The 20,461-nt window shown below is 45.1% G+C and overlaps 1 protein-coding gene across 3 annotated transcripts in view; it reads left to right on the top strand.

Moving 5' to 3' along the window:
- Positions 1–20,461, top strand: part of LOC126267208 (homeobox protein araucan-like) — a 629,127-nt gene that overhangs the window by 587,800 nt on the left and 20,866 nt on the right. For all 3 annotated transcript variants that reach the window (XM_049972192.1, XM_049972184.1, XM_049972199.1), the window contains exons 4-5: positions 5,777–6,114; positions 14,818–15,315. In XM_049972192.1, the coding sequence (XP_049828149.1) occupies positions 5,777–6,114; positions 14,818–15,315 (836 nt within the window). The remainder of the gene's footprint in view (positions 1–5,776; positions 6,115–14,817; positions 15,316–20,461) is intronic.

The following is a 20,461-nucleotide window of genomic DNA, read 5'->3' as shown; positions in this document are numbered from 1 at the left end:
AACAGCGAGAGGGAAAAACGAACACCTAAACCTTTCTGTTCAAGCTCTGATTTCCCTTATTTTATTTTGATGATCATTCCCACCTATGTAGGTTGGGCTCAACAAAATATTTTCGCATTCGGAAGAGAAAGGTGGTGACTGAAATTTCGTAAAATGGTCTCGCCGCGACGAAAAACGTCTATGCTGTAATGACTTCCATCCCAACTCGTGTATCATATCTGCCACACTCTCTCCCCTATAACGTGATAATACAAAACGAGCTGCCCTTTTTTGCACCCTTTCGATGTCCTCCGTCAATCCCACCTGGTAAGGATCCCACACCGCGCAGCAATATTCTAACAGAGGACGAACGAGTGTAGTGTAAGCTGTCTCTTTAGTGGACTTGTTGCATCTTCTAAGTGTCCTGCCAATGAAACGCAACCTTTGGCTCGCCTTCCCGACAATATTATCTATGTGGTCCTTCCAACTGAAGTTGTTCGTAATTTTAACACCCAGGTACTTAGTTGAATTGACAGCCTTGAGAATTGTACTATTTATCGAGTAATCGAATTCCAACGGATTTCTTTTGGAACTCATGTGGATCATCTCACACTTTTCGTTATTTAGCGTCAACTGCCACCTGACACACCATACAGCAATCTTTTCTAAATCGCTTTGCAACTGATACTGGTCTTCGGATGACCTTACTAGACGGTAAATTACAGCATCATCTGCGAACAATCTAAGAGAACTGCTGAGATTGTTACCCAGGTCATTTATATAGATCAGGAACAGCAGAGGTCCCAGGACGCTTCCCTGGGGAACATCTGATATCACTTCAGTTTTACTCGATGATTTGCCGTCTATTACTACGAACTGCGACCTTCCTGACAGGAAATCACGAATCCAGTCGCACAACTGAGACGATACCCCATAGCTCCGCAGCTTGATTAGAAGTAGCTTATGAGGAACGGTGTCAAAAGCTTTCCGGAAATCTAGAAATACGGAATCAGCTTGAGATCCCCTGTCGATAGCGGCCATTACTTCGTGCGAATAAAGAGCTAGCTGCGTTGCACAAGAGCAATGTTTTCTGAAGCCATGCTGATTACGTGTCAATAGATCGTTCCCTTCGGGGTGATTCATAATGTTTGAATACAGTATATGCTCCAAAACCCTACTGCAAACCGACGTCAATGATATAGGTCTGTAGTTAAATGGATTACTCCTACTACCCTTCTTGAACACTGGTGCGACCTGCGCAGTTTTCCAGTCTGTAGGTACAGATCTATCGGTGAGCGAGCGGTTGTATCTGAGTGCTAAGTAGGGAGACCAGAACCAGAAAACAGAAGAGACCGACGCCTAAGTTGATGCCGTGTTCCTCGACTTCTGGAAAGCGTTCCATACGGTTCCGCTCTGACGCTCAGTGAACAAATTACAAGTGTACGGAATATCCGACCAGCTGTGTGACTGAGCTCAAGACTTTCTAGTAAGCAGAACAAAGTACGTCGTTATCAATGGAGAGAAAGCTTCAGACGCTCCAAGGGTGTGTTGTACGACCATTATTTATCACAATATATGTAAATGATCAATTATAGAACGTCGTAAGCTCCATGAGGCTTTTCGTAGGTGTGCTATTGCATACAGAAAGTGGCAGCGCTAGAAAATCGTACCGATATGCAGGGAGACCTGCAGAGGGTTGACGCTTGGTGCAGTGTTGGCAACTCATCCTCACTATAATTAAGTGCAACATGTTGCTGACAAACAGGCAGAAAGGCCCTTCACTGTAAGGTCACTAGACTGAACAGAAGTCACTGAAAGAAAAATTACCTAAGAGTATGTATACGGAGCGATCTGGAGCGGAAGGACTGTGACAGTCCCAGGTAAGGCAAATACCAGACTGAGTCCTCAGCTCGTGTTCTCCTCTTAGACACGAGGAAGCTTGCAAAACTCTCGTTTCAAATAGAACTGATAGAGAAAACAGAGAAGATTCAACGTTTCGTTACAGGTTCATTTAGTTAGGGAGAAAGGGTCATGGAGATGTTCTGCGACTCCAGAGGCGTGGCAGACGCTGCAAGAGAGGAGTTCAGCATCACGGTATTCTTTTCTGTTAAATTCTGTGGGCCACTTTTCTACAAGAGTCAATCAAATACACTACTGGCCATTAAAATTGCTACACCACGAAGATGGCGTGCTACAGACGCGAAATTTAACCGACAGGAAGAAGATTCTGTGATATGCAAATGATTAGCTTTGCAGAGCATTCACACAAGATTGGAGCCGGTGGCGACACCTACAACGTGCTGACATGAGGAACGTTTCCAACCGATTTCTCATACACAAACAGCAGTTCACGGGCGTTGCCTGGCGAAATATTGTTGTGATGCCCCGTGTACGGAGGAGAAATGCGTACCATCGCGTTTCCGACTTTGATAAAGGTCGGATTGTAGCATGTCGCGATTGCGGTTTATCGTATCACGATATTGCTGCTCGCGTTGATCGAGATCCAATGACTGTTAGCAGAATATGGAATCGGTGCGTTCGTGAGGATAATACGGAACGCCGTGCTGGATCCCAACGGCCTCGTATCACTAGCACTGCTAATTCAGTTAGTTACATTGGCCGGTTATACAAACGAGTATGCGAGGTGTGAAGGGGCAGGAATGAAACAGTTCATTTCAGCGTCACTGAATGTGCATTTTTTGTAAGTTATTTTCCAAAATATCTTGAGCGTTCTGAAGACACCTGTTCCTTTTAAATTCCCTTCACGCGAAGAAGGATAATAGACTACTCCAGTATTCATTTTCGCTGCGTGCAGCGGTCGGACGCTCTCCTTCATGTCACTGCAGAACACGGCACCACGCTTCGCGCCTCTCCAGAGAAGCGTGAGGTTGTGGCTCCGCTCTGGCACATGTTTGCGGCTGCTCTCGCATGTACAAGTGTGCACCTGTGGAGATGATTCTGCTACACGTGTCAACGCTCGCCGCCAGAGTGCAGCGCTGCACGGCAGTCAGCTCGGCCGCCGCGGCTCCGTAAAGATGAATGATGGACGCGCCGGCGCGCCGTGAGTAGTGGCGCCGGCATCGCGTGTAACGCGACGCGCAGACAGCTTGACTGACGACGCCGAAACCGCGCCGCAGTTCACCGGGCTGCGCCGCTCCAGCGCCGGGAACAGTCGGTCTCGGCCTCTGTACAAGCTGCACTCTCTCATATCCCGTAACACATCCTCCGCTGCGTTCTGCCGGACCGAACAGGAGGTGATAAGGTTCCTCTTTGTCTCGGTAGCCCGGTAACAGGTAGTTTCGTAGGGGTTTGAAAATACACGTTTCTAGATTTCTAGACTCCACTCCGGCAGTACAACTCTCTTTCCTGCAGGCTCTTCGCGTCTACATGTCTTATAAATTAAGAGTTTCCTATCTTTGAACTTTGCATTTCGTGGGAGATTACAATTTCAGTAATTTCTCTAAAAACGCTCCAAGTTGAGAAATTAATCGTTTAGTGCGGTGAATTTATCTTTCTGGAAACACATTGACGACAAAGAAAGGAGATTATTTGGGTTTAATAACCTGTTAGCTACAGTCCCAGTGTGAGCAAAAATGGCGAAAGAGCAATTGCGGTGTACTCATTAATCAATATACGAAAATATACGAGCACCTAAATCAGTATAACTATATTTGGGTCTGAACTGGCTCTCCTCGAATACGAGAGTTGCATCTTAATCACTGCGCTATCATAAGCGGCTTTTGGCAAGAATGAATCTGATAGCCTTGCTGAAGACTGACTGTAATGCTAAGATTTAAATCGTAAATCATGTAATGTTTATACGTTTTCCTGCTTATTCTCCCTCACCTTCTTCTTCTTCTCCTTCTTCTTCTAATACTACTACTACTTCTACTGCGTCGTCGTCCAGGCTTTAAGCTTATTCTGTCGGCACAAATTATCTGGCCATCTCTTCCTTGTTGTCATCTATATCTCTTCTGTCGACTTATGTATGCGCTACATACTCTTCTACATCTATACTCTGTAAGGTTTATATATAAGCTGCATAGGCACCTGCGCTCTATACTCCTACGTATATTTCGTAAGCCACAGTATGATGTGTGGCGGAAGGCACTTCACTACTTTCCTAATCCACCTGCAAATCGTGCTCAGGAAGAATGATTTTTGGTAAGCCTCCTTGTCAGGTAATCCGCTAATACTGATGAGAGCAATCTCCAGCTGGCCTTCACGCTTGTGTCAGATATTCCGGTATGTATTGTGTCCTTCCTTGGGTAAGTAAAAAAGGTTTAGTGTCTAACGTCTGGTAGGTCCTAAGCTTTTTCATATTGCTTATTCCTTCGTTCGCGTGTGGCTTTGATTTATTAATGTGAATATTGGCAATTCGTACCTTTGCTCGGCGTCCACACTGTATTTTAGGTAATTGGACGGACAAGTAAAGATCGTAGGGAGTCAAGGGCACATCATCTCCCGGTAGGACTACGCAAAGTATTAAAAAAAGCCCAGTAGCAAGTAGAGATATTGTAAAATATTTAGGCTAAGCTCACTGCACCTTGGAAACACTCGCAGATAAATGTAGTCAAGAGAAACATTTCGCTTCACTCTCCTCCCCTTTCTCATTACGCTCAGTAGCTGCCAAGCGATCACGAGTGCGACAGGCAAATACTCTGGGTTTCAGCGGAAATAATACTCGTCTCTCTTAGTTTATTCGTGTTTGTTTGTCTCCTCAAGTCTTTTAAATGTGGTAAGACATCGCTGTTTCAAGAAATTTGTCTCTTCGTGTTCCTTCGTCCAGTTACGATTGCTTAATCACAGAACCAAAAATATTGCTCAGTATACGTAATCTTTTACGTTTTTTGTTCATTAAAATTGGTATATTGTCTAGAGTTCAATCTCCTATCCCAGAGTACAATGTTACTGTTCTTGCATTATCTTGTTGGTATAAACATGGCCATACTTAAATGGGATATGCATTCTGCCTACGCTAAACCATCTGGGTAACACCGGCCGGATGGTGGATGCAATCTGCCTTTCTCTGTACAAGAAACACGTTCACCATTCGTCTGAAGTAATTTGAGAAATAAAACCTACTTGAGTATAGGGTTGCAAACTCTGCTAATAAACTGCATCATTGTCGGTCACTTGAAAGTCTCGACACAAATAGCATTTAGTATCAGTACAGACATTTGAACACGTCCAGCTATGGCGTTTGTGCAAACTACTTCATGCTACTCCAGGGACAGTTACTTCAAAATAGCCACAGCTGACTGGCTGACTTAAAGTTCCCGTCGATGTCCACGGGACATTTAAAACCTAAGAAAACAGTCTTTCTAAAAACTTCGCTCATTTCTGTTCTGTACCGTAACAGTGAGAAACTTGGAACATAGCGTCGTTGAATCCTATAGAAAATCTTTTTATTTTCGTGATGGTCCTTAATCCATCGAAAGGAAATTTGATTTTTTTGACTTTTATCGCCTATGAGTACAGTCGGCTCGTCTTAAGCCTCCATAACCTTACAGTTGAGAATGTTTGCTATGTTTCATTGAAGAGCTGTGTACGATCCTAAATTTGCTAGAACTTGTTTTACACCTTTGTGAACTGCAATAAAGTGCGCGACACCTTGTATCCATTTTCCGGTTACTCTACGCGCAAATGAGTTGCGTGATTCGATACCACGCAATACCAGCACACAGCTGCTCGCGACACCCCTTCGTTTCCGTTATAGTCTTCCAGCAATCTCCGTTCTCTTGTGCAGTCGGTTGCTACGTAATGGCCGCTGTCCTCACCTGCTGCTCTGTTGCAGATACGGCGCCGGCTACGACCTGGCGGCGCGGCGGAAGAACGCGACCCGCGAGTCGACGGCGACGCTCAAGGCGTGGCTCAACGAGCACAAGAAGAACCCGTACCCCACCAAGGGCGAGAAGATCATGCTGGCCATCATCACCAAGATGACGCTGACGCAGGTGTCCACGTGGTTCGCGAACGCGCGCCGCCGCCTCAAGAAGGAGAACAAGATGACGTGGGAGCCCAAGAACAAGACGGACGACGACGATGACGCCATCGTATCGGACGGCGACGACAAAGAAAAGGACGACCTGCTGCTCGACGACAAGCTCAAGGACTCGCGGAGTTCAGACAAGGGTGAGTTCTCGCCTAACCCGAGCTATTATTTCCTCAGTTTCACTCTTTTCGCCACTACCAATGTGAGATCACTAATTATGGGGCCCCATGTAACGCCATTTGTTCCTTGTAACAAGTACGATGTACCATAAAAATGTTGTAATAACTACACCGATGGTGAAGCATCACCCAAGCTGTGTAGCATCCATCATCCATCGCCCTTTTGAAAGTGATTCGGCACATGGAATTTAAGAATGTGCTGTTTCAGAAGGTCTTGCGGCGAATCTCCATTTTATTGAGAGGTGATTGTCAGGTTAAAAAAGAAAGATAAAAAAAATACGACTTGCCAAGATTCTGCAAGATGATGCACACACATTACCAGTGGATCACCAAGACCAACTGTGAGCGAGCTCTCGAAAAATCCAACGCGGATTCTAGTCAAGCCTGGCTGTGGTCTGGAGTTACGACGGCTGTGCCGAAAGATACCGATGCCTCCGTTTTCACAGTGGCAGCAGATTTTATCGGTCGAAACTGATCAAAATCCGTGAAATAGTTCCTTAGATTATCCGGAACAGGCAGAAGTGAGCAGCGAAGTTCAATTTATATAATGAAGAGAAGAGACAAAATAAATATTCTTAGTCTTTTGATCTCCCTCTCCGTTTGTATGCCTGTAACGTCACAGACCACATCATATTTGCGTCACAGGTCAAAATCGAAGTAGGAAATAGGTAGTCTGATGGGAAGCAAGGCAGATAGACATTACAACGTCCTGTCGTCTTCCTCGATTTGATAGGTTCGGCAGAGGAATCCTGCAGTAACCTTGCTCAAAGAGTCATACTGGTAGTATTTAGGGCCTTCTGTAGTAAGTCTGCGTAGTAATGGTTGAATGGGGCTTGATGTCCTTTCCTCCAGAATTGGAGTCAAACATGTGTCTCGCGTCCCGTCTCGTTTAGATTTTCTGTGTAATTCGTGTACGAAGGGTTAAGTATGAGACCGAAAAAAAAAATATTACGTAACTGATGATTTCTTTGGTCTTTACTTTATCCAGTGCTGTGGCATTTTGTTATGGCTCATGCAACGGCTTACTATGGTACTATGCCACGGGGATTTCGATGTGCACCCGATTACAGACGCGTAACTGCAAACATCAAACTGTTTTTCGCAAGTGATAATGAAAACGTTGACTGCACCCCTTAGAGTGTATATTGCTCAGCCTTAATTATCAGGGATCAGATGTCAGACACGTTGCTCGCGGAATGCTCTGCCGGATTTAATTTACTCTGTGGATTTGACTACACTGGGGAAACAACACGTGTCGGCACCGAAGTACCAGCGGACTCCTGTGGCGGTCCGTGAGTGTCTCTGGGTCGTGGGCCTGTAGTATTCACGAGACGGGCCGGGGTTGTGGGCTGGCGCCGAGGCTCGGCCGCCGGCAATTCCGGAGCAAGCTGGCTGGCGCCACCATTGATTGCGGGCTGCGCGCCTGCGCACAGCCGGCGTATGGCGGCGTTATGGGGCTGCGGCCGCGGCTGACCGCGCGGTCTGCCGCAACCGCTGCGGCCCGCCCGCGCCAATTCCCTCTCACTTAGCCGGCGAGAGCTCCTGAAAACTGCGAGAGGCCGGCGCTCCGGTCACGAGGACTAGAGGGCTCCGACACGAGCTTTCTAGTACCGACACCTCACTTCCGGGCTTCTCAGTACCCCACTGAGAATATTCGTTCGGAGCGCGGCATTGTAGGGTAGTGAGATAGGGACTGTGGGAAAACCGGAACAGAAGAGAACAGAAGCATGTGAGATGTGATGCTACAGAAGAGTGTTGAAAATTAGGTGGTCTGGTAAGGTAAGGAATGAAGAGGTTCTCCGGAGAATCGACGAGGAAAGGAATGTATGGGAAATACTGACAAGAGCAGGTCGGTATCATATCTGTTAAGACTTCACGGAGATTGGAGACGTATGTTGCAATTGCCACTCTGAGATGAAAAAGTTGACACAGGAGAGGAATTTGTGGCAGGTCGCATCAAACCACTCAAAAGGCTGATGACCCAAAAGTACCACACTGTCCCGTTTCCTCTCGCGCAGTAAGTCTGCGATCACTGTGCTGAAGAGCCATCTACGTTTCAGGCTTCAGTCGCGGAGAACTGTCGGTGCACATTCACGAGAGAAACCCTAGGGTATCTACAGTATATCTTCAGCGTTTATTGTCCTGACTGCAATGAACGCATGCAGAACTGATACGAAAACTGCACCTCTTAAATCTAGCAATGGAACAAAAACTATACGTACCGTTAACACATTGACCACTTGAAGTTTTGAAATAAAAAAAGCTCCAAGTGCCATGATTAGAAATTCTGTAGTTTTGTGAGAGGCTCAAGCCCAGTAACGCATGAAAGGGTCAAACTATCACGAATAAAAATGTAGCACCATATGCAATCAATAGATGCCACGTCGTTTAAGAGGAATGCTGTTACCATATGTGAGGCTTTACGTTCCGCGCGGTTTCTCCTCAGTTATTGATAAAATGGCGAAGGCAGCAGACGTTTGTAACAGTTTGAGTGAAAAGAAACGACGAATTAATGTAGAAATTACTGTGGCAGCAATGAGGAAAAAAAACTGGATAACTGAAGGAATTAAGTAAAGTATTCCTGTAAAAACTCCTTTCCTCCCTCCTTTCTATTCTTTTCTTCTGAAAGAATAGAAAGGAGAGAGAAAGGAGTGTAAAGGAGGGAGGAAAAGAGTAGAAACGAGAGTAAACATACAGGGGGATGAAAAGAAAGGGCAAAATAAAGAGAACAGGGAAGATCTGGGCAGAGATGAGAAGTGATGAGATGAGAGAAGCATGGTGCAGAGAAGAGATGAGGAAAGAGGACTATAAACATTACAGTTAAATATTCAGAAATCTTTATTTTGTGTTTTCCAGTCCACTGCCATATGTAATCACTCTTATTTGTCACGCCGCACCGTTTACGTTTGTATTTCGTCCCTTACCGGAATACAACGAAAAAGAAAGTGTTTTTCGTCCTGGCACAGCCTTGGCATTGTTATAAATGGAATTCTGTTTTCGCTATTCTCGTTCGTGTTTGTCAAATACGTAAGTCAAGTCAAAATTGAAAATCGTAACTGCTCTTTTCTTCTCCTGTCTGCTTTTTCTTCTATTTTCTTCTCTCTTTTCTGCTATTTTCTTCTCTCCTTTCTACTATTCTCTTTTTCTGCTTTGTTCTTTCCTTCTCGTAAGTCCACTCCGCTCTTCTCTTCTGTCCGCTCCGCTCTTTTTTCTCTCCGTTCTACTCTTCTCTTCCTTTTTCTTCTCTGCTTTATACACCCTACTTGTTTCTTTCCTTTCTCTCTGTGTCTTCTGTAGCTGTTGGTCCGCATTGCTGCTGGGTGCAGTTCATCGGCTGTTCGGCCGCAAGCTACAGATTGGCGGAGAGCGGCGCGCCGGTAATTCTCATGCTAATTGGCCGCGAATTTGCATCGCGCTTTTTAATTACGGGGCGCGATGCGAGGTCGGCGAGAGGGCGTACCTGGCTACAGCGGCGCTAACACGGCCGCTCGGAATTTACTGCGTCCGCTTAACAAGGCGGACGAAGAAATTACCAAATTGTACTTTTATCTTGTCGGCTGTAATGAGCGTGTTGTAGGGCCGGCCAATACCCTGCGCTCGATAAAGGCCTAAGTATAAGGTGCCCTCCGGCGATATAGCTGCAACGAGGCCTTAACGGGGTGCACGCCGCGCCTCGCGGAACTGCGATTAATCTGAAATTATTTTTGCCGCTCTGGCTGTAGCATGGCGGACGGTACATTATACCTACAGGAGCCGACCAAGGCACTATCGCATGTTGTTTGGTACGACGGTTTCCATGTACGCGATAAAAAAGTGTAATGTTGCCGAAAAATCCTCAGCTCGCACTGAAGGGTAAGCTCCGCGCCTTTCTTGTTCCTTTTCGTGTTAAGATGGTTTAAAGATTATCGTTAAAAATGCAGAAAAACCTTCTCAGTTACTTCACTTTGATCCATGATTTACAGTTACAGGCGTGACTGTATTGATTAACTAAGCAGTACCTTTCTCACAAACTTCCGTGTTACTCTATATTACATAACTAATGTTTGGTTCTGCGGATCAGTCATCAGCTTTTTACATAAATTCCATTGCTCGTGAGGGAAATGAATTCGTAAAAAATTGTTTTGCTGTCGCTAAGAGGTTGTATGTGACATAATGTAAAACGTGGATCAAAGAAAATGGGGGATAAGAGGGGAACCTTCAGAGCCGATGAGAGAACCACTTCTTCATTTCATCAGAGCAGTGTAAAATTGATAGTCCAACCACTTGTTACTGTTGTTTTAAAGAAAAAGTAGTACAGTAACAGACAGGCACGAACAAATCTGTTCCTGAGGACCCATCATTGACTACAGATTAAATTAATTAAAAAATTCAGCCATTGCGCAACACACGGTGAACATAGGGTTCACTAACGACATAAAAGCGTAGCAGTACTACATACTGTGCACGAAGGCAAAAACTTACACTTGGTATACCAGATTTGTCAACTGTTGTTTCCTATGCTCACCCACGTGAACCTTGAGTGGTGATGTTCTATGCTCCGAACTTTTAACTAATATAAAATCAATAAATGGACCTTTCATCACCCCTGGCGAGTTTCTCGAGCTTTGCGCATTTTCCCCTTCTTCGCTGTGGTTTCCTGAAGTTAATTTCACCGGAAGATAAGAAGCCCTGCGCTTCTTTTTTTTCCCTTAACCCTCCTAATTGGTTTCATGTGACGCACTACAATCTCCCCTCTTCTGCTTCACCTGTTACTTGTTGCCTCCATTCCTCTCCAGTTTCTGTGGTTCACAGCCACCTCTAGTACAGTGGAAGTTACTCGTTGATGCCTTAGCACAAGTCTTATCATTATTTCCCTTTTTCTGCTTATTATTGTACGCCTCTTCCTTTCCTCGCTGATTGTGCGGGTAGTAGTCCACCAATGGCTGAATAAAATAAAACACGATTATTTGTAACTGGAGTTATCTGTTATCACAGCTTCTGTGTACTCCTATCTCAGTGTTTCGGAGTGAACGTTCGTTGACACCTGTGGGAAACGCATTTCCATCGAACTCGATGGGACACTGAACTGGATTCCAGCAAAGCACCTGCTTACTGCCCCATCGAACGTCGTACTGCTCATCATGCTGTTTTTTATCTGTTCCATAAAACAGTACGGTTTCAACATGCTTCCATGTCTTGGCTCAGTTGAAATGAAGTTTAAAATAGAAAAATACTCATTTGGCTGCTTCTGTCGTTGAGTAAATAAATGTCTTCTTGTCTGCTTATGCGCCTGAATTCTGTTCTTATTGTGGACACCAGCGATACTAGATATTTGCTTAAATGACACAATTTTCGCATGAAAATATACGAGTGCGAAGGTGACATTCGCAGCTCACTTTTTTCTGTCTCATAACTGCCTGTTAGTAAAAATAATGCACCTTTCCAGTTGGCGTGTTGGAGTTTTTTCCGTTTCAGTGAATGTATCTTACACGGATTCATCTTGAGAGCAGAGATCCGTGCTTTTTCTGGGCAGGAAACACTGACGCAGACTCTGAATAATTGGCAGACAGATGCTAATTGCTGTTTTCGTGTTGTGAAGGATCTGATTTCAAATCTCCGTCGGGTCATGCTGATTTGTAGTTTCTTTGCATTCCCCTAAATTATTTCTCCCCCTTGTCGGGATAGTTCAAAAAATCAGGCCACAGACAACGTCCTCCACCATCAGAGTTACTTCTACCCCTCTACAGACTTTATGTCTTCTAATACTCACAGACAGGGCACCTTAATTTGACTACGACATGGACAGATTACTAAATGATAGCGTTCTATCCTCATTCCTCTGCATTTTGATAGCATCGTGTTTCGATTATAGAGTAGTCAGTGAAATTTTTTATTTATTTATTTATTTTTTAACGGGCCCTTTGCTATCTTAGAAGCACTGGATGTAGAAATTCACGCTGTCGGCATTCTCTTCATCCCATTTACTCTTCCTTCTCCTTCTTGACGTCTGTTCATAAAAGTTGAACAAATATCATCCATTCAATTTGACGTACAATTTATGTGCTGATTAAGGAGTCTCCTGTTTCCTGACAATATGTTAGGTTGTGCAGAATTTGCGTAGAGTGAAGGAATTACATTTGATTGTTCTGTCTTTGTATATAATTGTATAGAAACTTTACTTGTGAATTACATGCAAGGAAACAGCAGGATTAGGCGAAGATTCGAAATAAAATGAACTTAAAAATAATTGTGTGAAATGGAGTGAAAGTCATTTTCGATAGTCCTGAAGACTACGTAGGAGAGCCCCATGTTTCTTCTAAATTTTTGCAGGGCAAATGGAAATGACTTATCAGTGGAAACTGGTTGTGCTGCTGAACCTTTTCCGCGAGTTTCTGTCAGTAATGAACTGTAATTTTGAAAAGGAATGTGTTCGCTGCTGCCCTCCGGCCGTGATACGGCGAACACGAATACGAAACGACATGACCTGACAATGCACGCGCCGGTGTCTCCGGGACCGCGACTTAATAAAAACTAATTACGGGATGATGTAGGCGCCTCGGGCGACGGCGGGGCAGACGCTTATTTAAAGTGTCAGCGTGTCGCCGAGGAGGAGCTTCGCTTAGCCTAATAAGGCACGCACGTCTCGGCACGTTACACGTTAGCCGCGGCGCAAGATTAACAGCAGCCCGGCATTAGCCCCGCCATAACCCTAATGGAGACGGCGCATTTCATTTAGATAGCCCGGCCCACGGCGTGACGGGCGCTCGTCTGCAGTGGCCCGTCTTTCCTCATACCTACGCTTGCCTTTTTCTTACACAGGCGGCTGCAAAGGAGAGGCTAGGCAGTTACAAGATCTCTTAAACTACCCAGACATATTTCCTTCCAAGGCGTTAGATGGAGCAATAGCTTTGATTTATGCATTCGGTGCTCTGTAGCTCTCACGAAACTCCTGAATTTCATTTGCGATTACTAAAATGTCGTCATCGGCTGCACGTAATTTATTTTAAATTTATTATGCCACACTTGTAGCCGGCAAACAGACGGTTTGGCCCAAGTTGCTCCGTGAACGTTCACGAGCAGTATCTAAGTCAAAGTATCCGCCTGTAAAAACTTCCTCCCGCTCTTCCCTGATTTTGATTTTACATGGAAGTGATAAACAACTTCATAGGAAAGCTGATCTGCTTCTATCGAGAGGTCATTCTTGCACGACTAAGTGAGAACGCCCTCTCTTATGACGTTGATACCAACGCAATTTTTAATTAACCAGCTGCTGACTGCAGTTGTCATGGCTGGTAGGTAACCTGAGAAGAAAGCAAAAAATTGCTACTTCCTTCTGGAGTCAGCTGTGAGGGCAGTTTGGAACTAGTCAGTAAGTTTCCTTCTCCACACGATCAATTTGGCTTCAAGGCGCCAATTACGGGCAACAGTACACGTCATCTAGCACCACTGTCTGCGAAGGATGGTTCAAATGGGTCTGCGCACTATGGGACTTAACATCTATGGTCACCAGTCCCCTAGAACTTAGAACTACTGAAACCCAACTAACTTATGGGCATCACGCAACACCCAGCCATCACGAGGCGGTCTGCGAAGGAGGGGGGCATGAGAACGTCTGGGAATGAACTTGAGTTGGTGGAGTCGGGTTGTCATTGACGAATGAAACGGTCGTCGTTGAAGAGCATGGAGACGGCTGCATCCCGACGCACATCTCGGGTATAGTGCCACTTGTTCAAGAGATGGGAGAAAGCCACATGTTGGGTTGATATCACATACGCTAGAATCCATAGTTACACGGAGATGAAGAGGCTTCAACAGGATATACTAGCTGGGGAGTTACATCAAAGCAATCTTCGGAATCAAGCCTACAACAATAAGAACGTCATGTTCGCATGTTGGACGATAATTTGAAGGCTATGTAGTATCGGGACAGGATCCTTCAACTTGACCAACAGCCCTACAGGGAACACTTTGGTGCTGCATTCCTTCTCCATAGACAGTCTCTTGAACACCTTCCTTCAGGAAGGAGGGACCGACCTGATGTTCTGTGATATGTTGAAATGAACCCTACTGAGCGTGCTTCTGACCAACTGACGCCTACAATGCGTCGTCTCAAGAACCCACCTCACACACTGGATGGCCTCGGAAGGGCCGCCGTTGAGCAGCGGGACATATCTGTGCAGCAACGTGTCGACCACCTTCTGGACAGCGTGCCAAGTAAGGTCCAAGCACTTTGCAATGCTTGTCCAGCAGATTTTAATTTCACTGATGTGCAAAGACGTGCTCATCTCAGCAGACGACCCTTATTTTTTGTTTGGCTTTTGTTTCACGGTAAATTTTCAGGAGTCTTACTCTCTTTCCCCCCTGCTCACTTCGAATTTTAACCCACCCACCCGCCCACCCACCCACCCACACACACACACACACACACATGCAAGTGGGGTAAAACTTGAGATTCTTATTTATTAGAATCATCCTGATGTTATTGACGTAGGTGGGGCGCAGCATTTGAGATTTAACACCTCTAACCTTTGTTACACCTGGATGGCCCATTTGCGGAAGAGAGGGATCCTTAGAAGTAGTGTTTTGCCGGGGTCCCACCAGTAGGGTAGTGCATGGTAGATAGCATAAGGAGTAGAGTAGAGATGTCGGGGCGGCGTGAGGCAGGCTGTGGCTGGTGTGTCGCAGACGGGCTGCACCACGTGAAGGCGGAGCACGCACTCGACGAGGACGACGAGCTGGACGAGCGGCGCCACCACCACGCGCACCAGCAGCACCACGCGCACCAACACCTGCTGCACGGCCACCACGGCCTCCTCAAGGACGAGCTGTCCAAGGACTGCGGCGTGCCGCTGCCCGCCACCAAGCCCAAGATCTGGTCGCTGGCCGACACGGCCGCCTGCAAGACGCCGCCGCCCCCGCCGCCCGCGGCGCAGCAGCCGTGGCTGGTGCCCGCCACCGCCCCCGTCGGCGCCATCAACAGCTTCGCGCTGCCCTCGCCGGCCTCCTCCGCCGGCGCCGCCGCCCCCTACTCGCGCTACGGCGGCCTCATCACGGCGCCGTACGGCGGGGGTGGCGGGGGCGGCGGCGGCGGAGGGGGTGGAGGCAGCTCGTCCGGCTTCCCCGAGGTGCAGACTGACACGCCGCCCCAGACGCCACCTAACATGAAGCTGCCCAGCGTCGCAGGTACGGGCGCTTCTCCTCCCTAGGCACAGGGCTCTTCCACTTTTACTCGCTAGAAAGAATGACAGCACTACTCGAATTAATTTTACACTTTCTTGGGTACTGGTACCGCGTCTTCCTTGTGAAGCCTTCTGACACAACCTTTCGGTCTTCTTGCTGTGACCTCCTTCCAGAAACTTCTTTAATTAATTTACATTCCTCCTCCTCCTCGGTGCAGGCTGGCAGCTGACAAATTGCATCTCTTCAGCTACTGCAACATAACATTCATTAATCCTTATATATTATAAAAGATATGTATATATGTTCCACATCTTCATCTAAACTCCTGGAGCGATTTCAACCAAACTTGGTACACATACCCTTCCTGTACGGCAACAATCGCTGAGAGGGTAAGACGGACCTGTCTAACATTCTACACGAGACTTGACGTCATAGACAATGAGATGCGTGTGAAATTGGTGCATCATGCATGAAATTTTAATACACTTGTTCTTTACTACCATGACACTCACACAGTCAAGTCATATTACGGAAGTCCGTACACTTGGCAGCATTTTTGTCAGCTGTCAACAGCGAAATGCAAACGGCTGTAGGCGAAAACAGTAGCCCTCTATTAAGCTATGAAGATGCGTTGGCACAGAGACGTTTGCAAAATCACGTTACAGACACGCGAAGCAGCTGCGCCCACGTTTCTCAGGTTGCATACTGTATTTAAACATTGTGCATTAGGCACATTTCTTTGTAGAACTGTTTCATAATTTCGAGGATGTTCCTTGAGTACAAAGAAGTGAATTTTTTTCGATTCCTCAATACAAGCTCAATTTTTTTTTTCATTGCTAGTAGACAACTGACAAAATGAATACCCGGAACGTTAGGTCGTAGCCAACAAACCACTATGTCTGTAAGGGACTGAAGCACTCATTATAATCAGAAACAGAGGCACTGAAGAAATCCAACAGACAGAACGACTGTTAATGAAGAAGAATTTAAGCCCACATTACAATGAAGAAGGAACATACAGTAAGAGAACAAATAAGGAAATTGAAAAGTATACAAACCCCAATAATATTATCATATGAATAAACGCAGGCCGCAATTCTACGGGTGTATTGAAAGACTGGAACCAGATTATGCAATTCTTAAAAAGTAGCAATAAAGGTACAATAGAGACAACGAAATGGATACGTGCAGCAAAAGATGACCTACGGCATGCAGAAATAATACAACTGACACACCAGACACAAAAAAAATATTACATAGAAAGTTCAGGACAAGACAGCTGACCTGGCAGAAAATCCAGGACGAGCGTAATAAATTCCATTGACAGTCTACAGTCTGATGCACCTGTTACCATTAACACAGCAGAACTCCTTCTTCACGACACTCTTCTGATATTGAGCCATTGCTGTTGCGCTATGGTTTCAGCGAGTAACGACATGTGTTACTTACTTTCTAAAGTCCCTACGTATAATGTGAGCTGTTGAGAGGATAAAGGATGAATAGTAATGAAAGAATTTTACAGAGGAATTTCCAACATTCTTTGCAGCGACGTATTCTTCTTCCTCGCCTTTTCATCTTCTCCATCGTGTAGTCATCTGTTTTTATTTCTTTTCCGAGCCATTCGACAGAAAAGAAAGTAAATACCTATTTCCTTTCAACATTTAAAAATACAGTTTAAATTCTTCAGCCCAACAAAGGAATTATGGCTGCAGGCCTAATCTCACAGTTGACTGCATTCCCAAATAAAAGAGAAAAAGTTAATTGATAAATTATTGCCTCTATTACAGTGGTCCCACGAATTTTTATTCTCTCTGGACAAATACTTAGGTTCTCGCCAGCGTAACCGATATACAGTATATATATTGTGTGTGCGCCTGCCATATCACAGTTCATAACGTTACTAAATAAAATTTTATTTGCCACAATGGTGGAGACGCCTTCTTGTTCTAACAAATCTGAGTGTCTGCATCTGTCGCTCCTGTGGCTAAAAGAATTTGAATGGAATGATTCTCAATAGTTTTTGACGTTCTTCTTCCCCTGTTAGGTTTCTCGTAGCCAGCAGTTTCATACGTAATTATCCTTACATCTCCACTGAACTAGCCGTACCCGTTTGTCAACCGATTTAATATTTATTTTCTCCTATGTGCAGTAAGGTAGAGTATTAGCTTTCCTTGGCTGTATTAAAATTAGTTGAGTAAAACTACCGGGATCCGGCTTAGTGCTCTCCTTGTTGCATTGAGTGTGTAAGACTTCAGTCATATATTTCCATTTTTTCTCGTGGAAATTCTTGACTTTATTTCTGTGTTTATTATTAAATAATAAAATGAAAACAGAAAATACGCTGTACAAAATGAATTTCCTAAAGAAGAAAGAACAATGTTAAAGGTTTCACTTGATATATACACCAGAATGAAGCTACATAGTCAAGATTAAATTAGGCGAAAGTCAGTTTTTTGTTTAGAGAAATAACGATCTGAAAGTGTTCGCTTTTCACAAGCGTAGATTAGTTTCTATAGTGAAGTTCTTTTTAACGCACTACACATTCCGAAGTGGTAACAGCCCCACTCTGAACGCAGTTATTAAAACAGTGAACTCGTACTCGTATTATAGTTTTGACACCATGTCATAACAAGATACCAAAATTTTATATAAATTGTTTGAAGGTCAGAGCACAAACAAGAAATGTTCACCTGTAGAAAAAAAATACATCACACTCCGCATACTTCCTGGCAGTTGCTTGTTCATTTGGAAGAGGAAACTTATAAAGGTTCACCCATGGCCCATGTATTTTAATACAATTAATGAGCCGGCCGTAGTGGACGAGCGGTTCTAGGCGCTTCAGTCTGGAACCGCGCTACCACTACGGTCGCAGGTTCGAATCTGCCTCGGGCATGGATGTGTGTGATGTCCTTAGGTTAGTTAGGTTTAAGTAGTTCTAAGTCTAGGGGACTGATGACTTCAGATGTTAAGTCCCGTAGTGCTCAGAGCCGTTTGAACCATTTGAACAATTAATGAAACAGAAATACGAGCTAGGCGTACAGCAGTTCGCATTTTTCAGTTGGTACTGGTGGTTCCTAAGACGTGGCATGTACGAACAGTGCACAATCAAGCATAGCATTGCAAAAGGCCTATGAACTGGCCAACTAGCACTCACCCACGAACACGCATAGTTAATTCTGCTAACTGGCACCTCTTCCGTCGTGATGCATTCTGTGGTTTATAGAGAGGAGTGGAAGAAACAGTGAAATATGCCGTCTCTGTGAAACTAGCCATCCGAAACAGTAAATCTTCATCTCTGCGTACCTACTGCAATCTAAATCGATTTTTGGATCTTGCCTTGGTCTCTCTCAACAATATTTACCCTTCTCTCCCCCCCCCCTTTAATCCTCCTCCTCCCCTCCTCCCCCTCCCCCCACACTTCCCTTCATTACCAAACTGAAAATTCCTTGATGACGACGTGTTTTATAACGAATCTCTTCTTTTTATTTATTCACAGCTTCGATTCGGCACCACCTTATTATTTATCTTCTCTACCCATGTAATGTTAACCGATCTTCTGTTGCAATATATTTCAAAAGTCTCCGTTCTATAGGAGTCTACGCTCCATATAAATACCTTAAGAAAATATAAATGTTTAAATATACGTTCAGTGTAATGAAATGTCTGTTTTTCAGAGCCGTTTCTCTTGCTTTTGGAAGTCTGCATTTTGTTGCCTCTGTACTGCTGCAATTATCAGATATTTTGCTGTCAAATAACGTAACTTGTCTACTGCTTTCAGTGCTTCATTTCCTAATCAGGTCCTCTCAACATCGTCTGATCTAACTCGACTACATGCTTCGGTATCTTTCACTACTTGCTCGTTGTACAGATTGAATAACATCAGGGAAGGCTCCACCCCTGCCCCACTCCCTTCTCAACCAGTACTTTCCTTTCATGTCCCCTCATCATTATAACTGCAGTCTCGCTTTTGTACAAGTTGCAGGTAACCTTTCGTTCCCTATGTTTCATGTTGCTGCGTTCCGAATTTTAATGGATGTATTACAGTCAGTTTTCTTAAAAGCTTTCTCTATGTCTTTTTGTTGTTACTGCCATCAGTCTTCTGGCTGGTCTGATGCGGCTAATCAAGACGTCATCTGCTGTGTCAACCCCTTCGTCTCTGAATATCGCTTACGCCAATTTCCCTGAATTGTTTGTGAATGTGTTACAGTCTCGGTCTTCGTCTGCTGTTTCTGCTCTCTACAGCACCCGCAAGTACCATGTAAGTTATTCCCCTATGCTTTAACTGGTGTCTTCTCGTCCTGTCCCCTCTTCTAGTGAGTATTTTCCACATCCGTCTTTCCTCGCCGCTTCTGCAGAGAGTCGCGCCATTTCTTATCTTACCAGTCCACCAGATTTTGTGCTTTCCTATGTAGCAACAAAAGTCAAACGCCTCGATTATCTTTTTCGGATGTCTCACAGTCCATAATTCACTTCCTTATAGTGGTGTATTCCAAAAGTAATTTCTCAGAAGTTTCTTGCGCAGATTAAGGCCTGTAGTTGATAGTAATAACAGACGTCTCTTTACCAACGCTGACTTTCCTTTTAATGTCTTCCTTGCTGCGTCCGTCATTTTGTTCGCAAAAACAAGTAACGGCCGAACAGGCCTTGAAGGCGCAACGGTACCGACCGGCCGCCGTGTCATCCTCCGCGCTGAGGCGTCACTGGATGCAGATACGGAGGAGCGTGTGGTCGTCACACTCCTCTCTCGGCCGGTGTCAGTCTTCGTGACCGGTGCCGCTACTTGTCACTCAAGCAGCTTCTCAGTTGGCCTCGTAAGGCTGAGTGTCCCCCGTGCCAACAGCACTCGGCAGACCCGGATGGTGACCAGTCCAAGCCCGACAGTGCTGGCCTGAGAGGAACCGGTGTTATTTGCTCCCAAGGTAGTAGAATTCCCTCACATCGCTTACTTCATCGTACCGAGCTTTTATGTGAAATTTATTGCCTCTCTCATTTATGCTACTAGTCATTACTTTAGTGTTTGTTCGTTTTACTTGCAGTCCATACTCGGAGATGAACTCTTTGAGGAGCGCATTCATCTAAATCTCCAAATACTATAAACGTCGGTTAGCCTTTCCTCAACCTACAACATGTAATGAAAAATATCCGTGCA

The sequence above is a fragment of the Schistocerca gregaria genome, chromosome 1 (genome assembly GCF_023897955.1).
Source record: "Schistocerca gregaria isolate iqSchGreg1 chromosome 1, iqSchGreg1.2, whole genome shotgun sequence".
Lineage (NCBI taxonomy): Eukaryota > Metazoa > Arthropoda > Insecta > Orthoptera > Acrididae > Schistocerca > Schistocerca gregaria.
The sequence above is the reverse complement of the archived record's forward strand: the minus strand, read 5'-3'. Positions and strand labels throughout refer to the sequence as shown.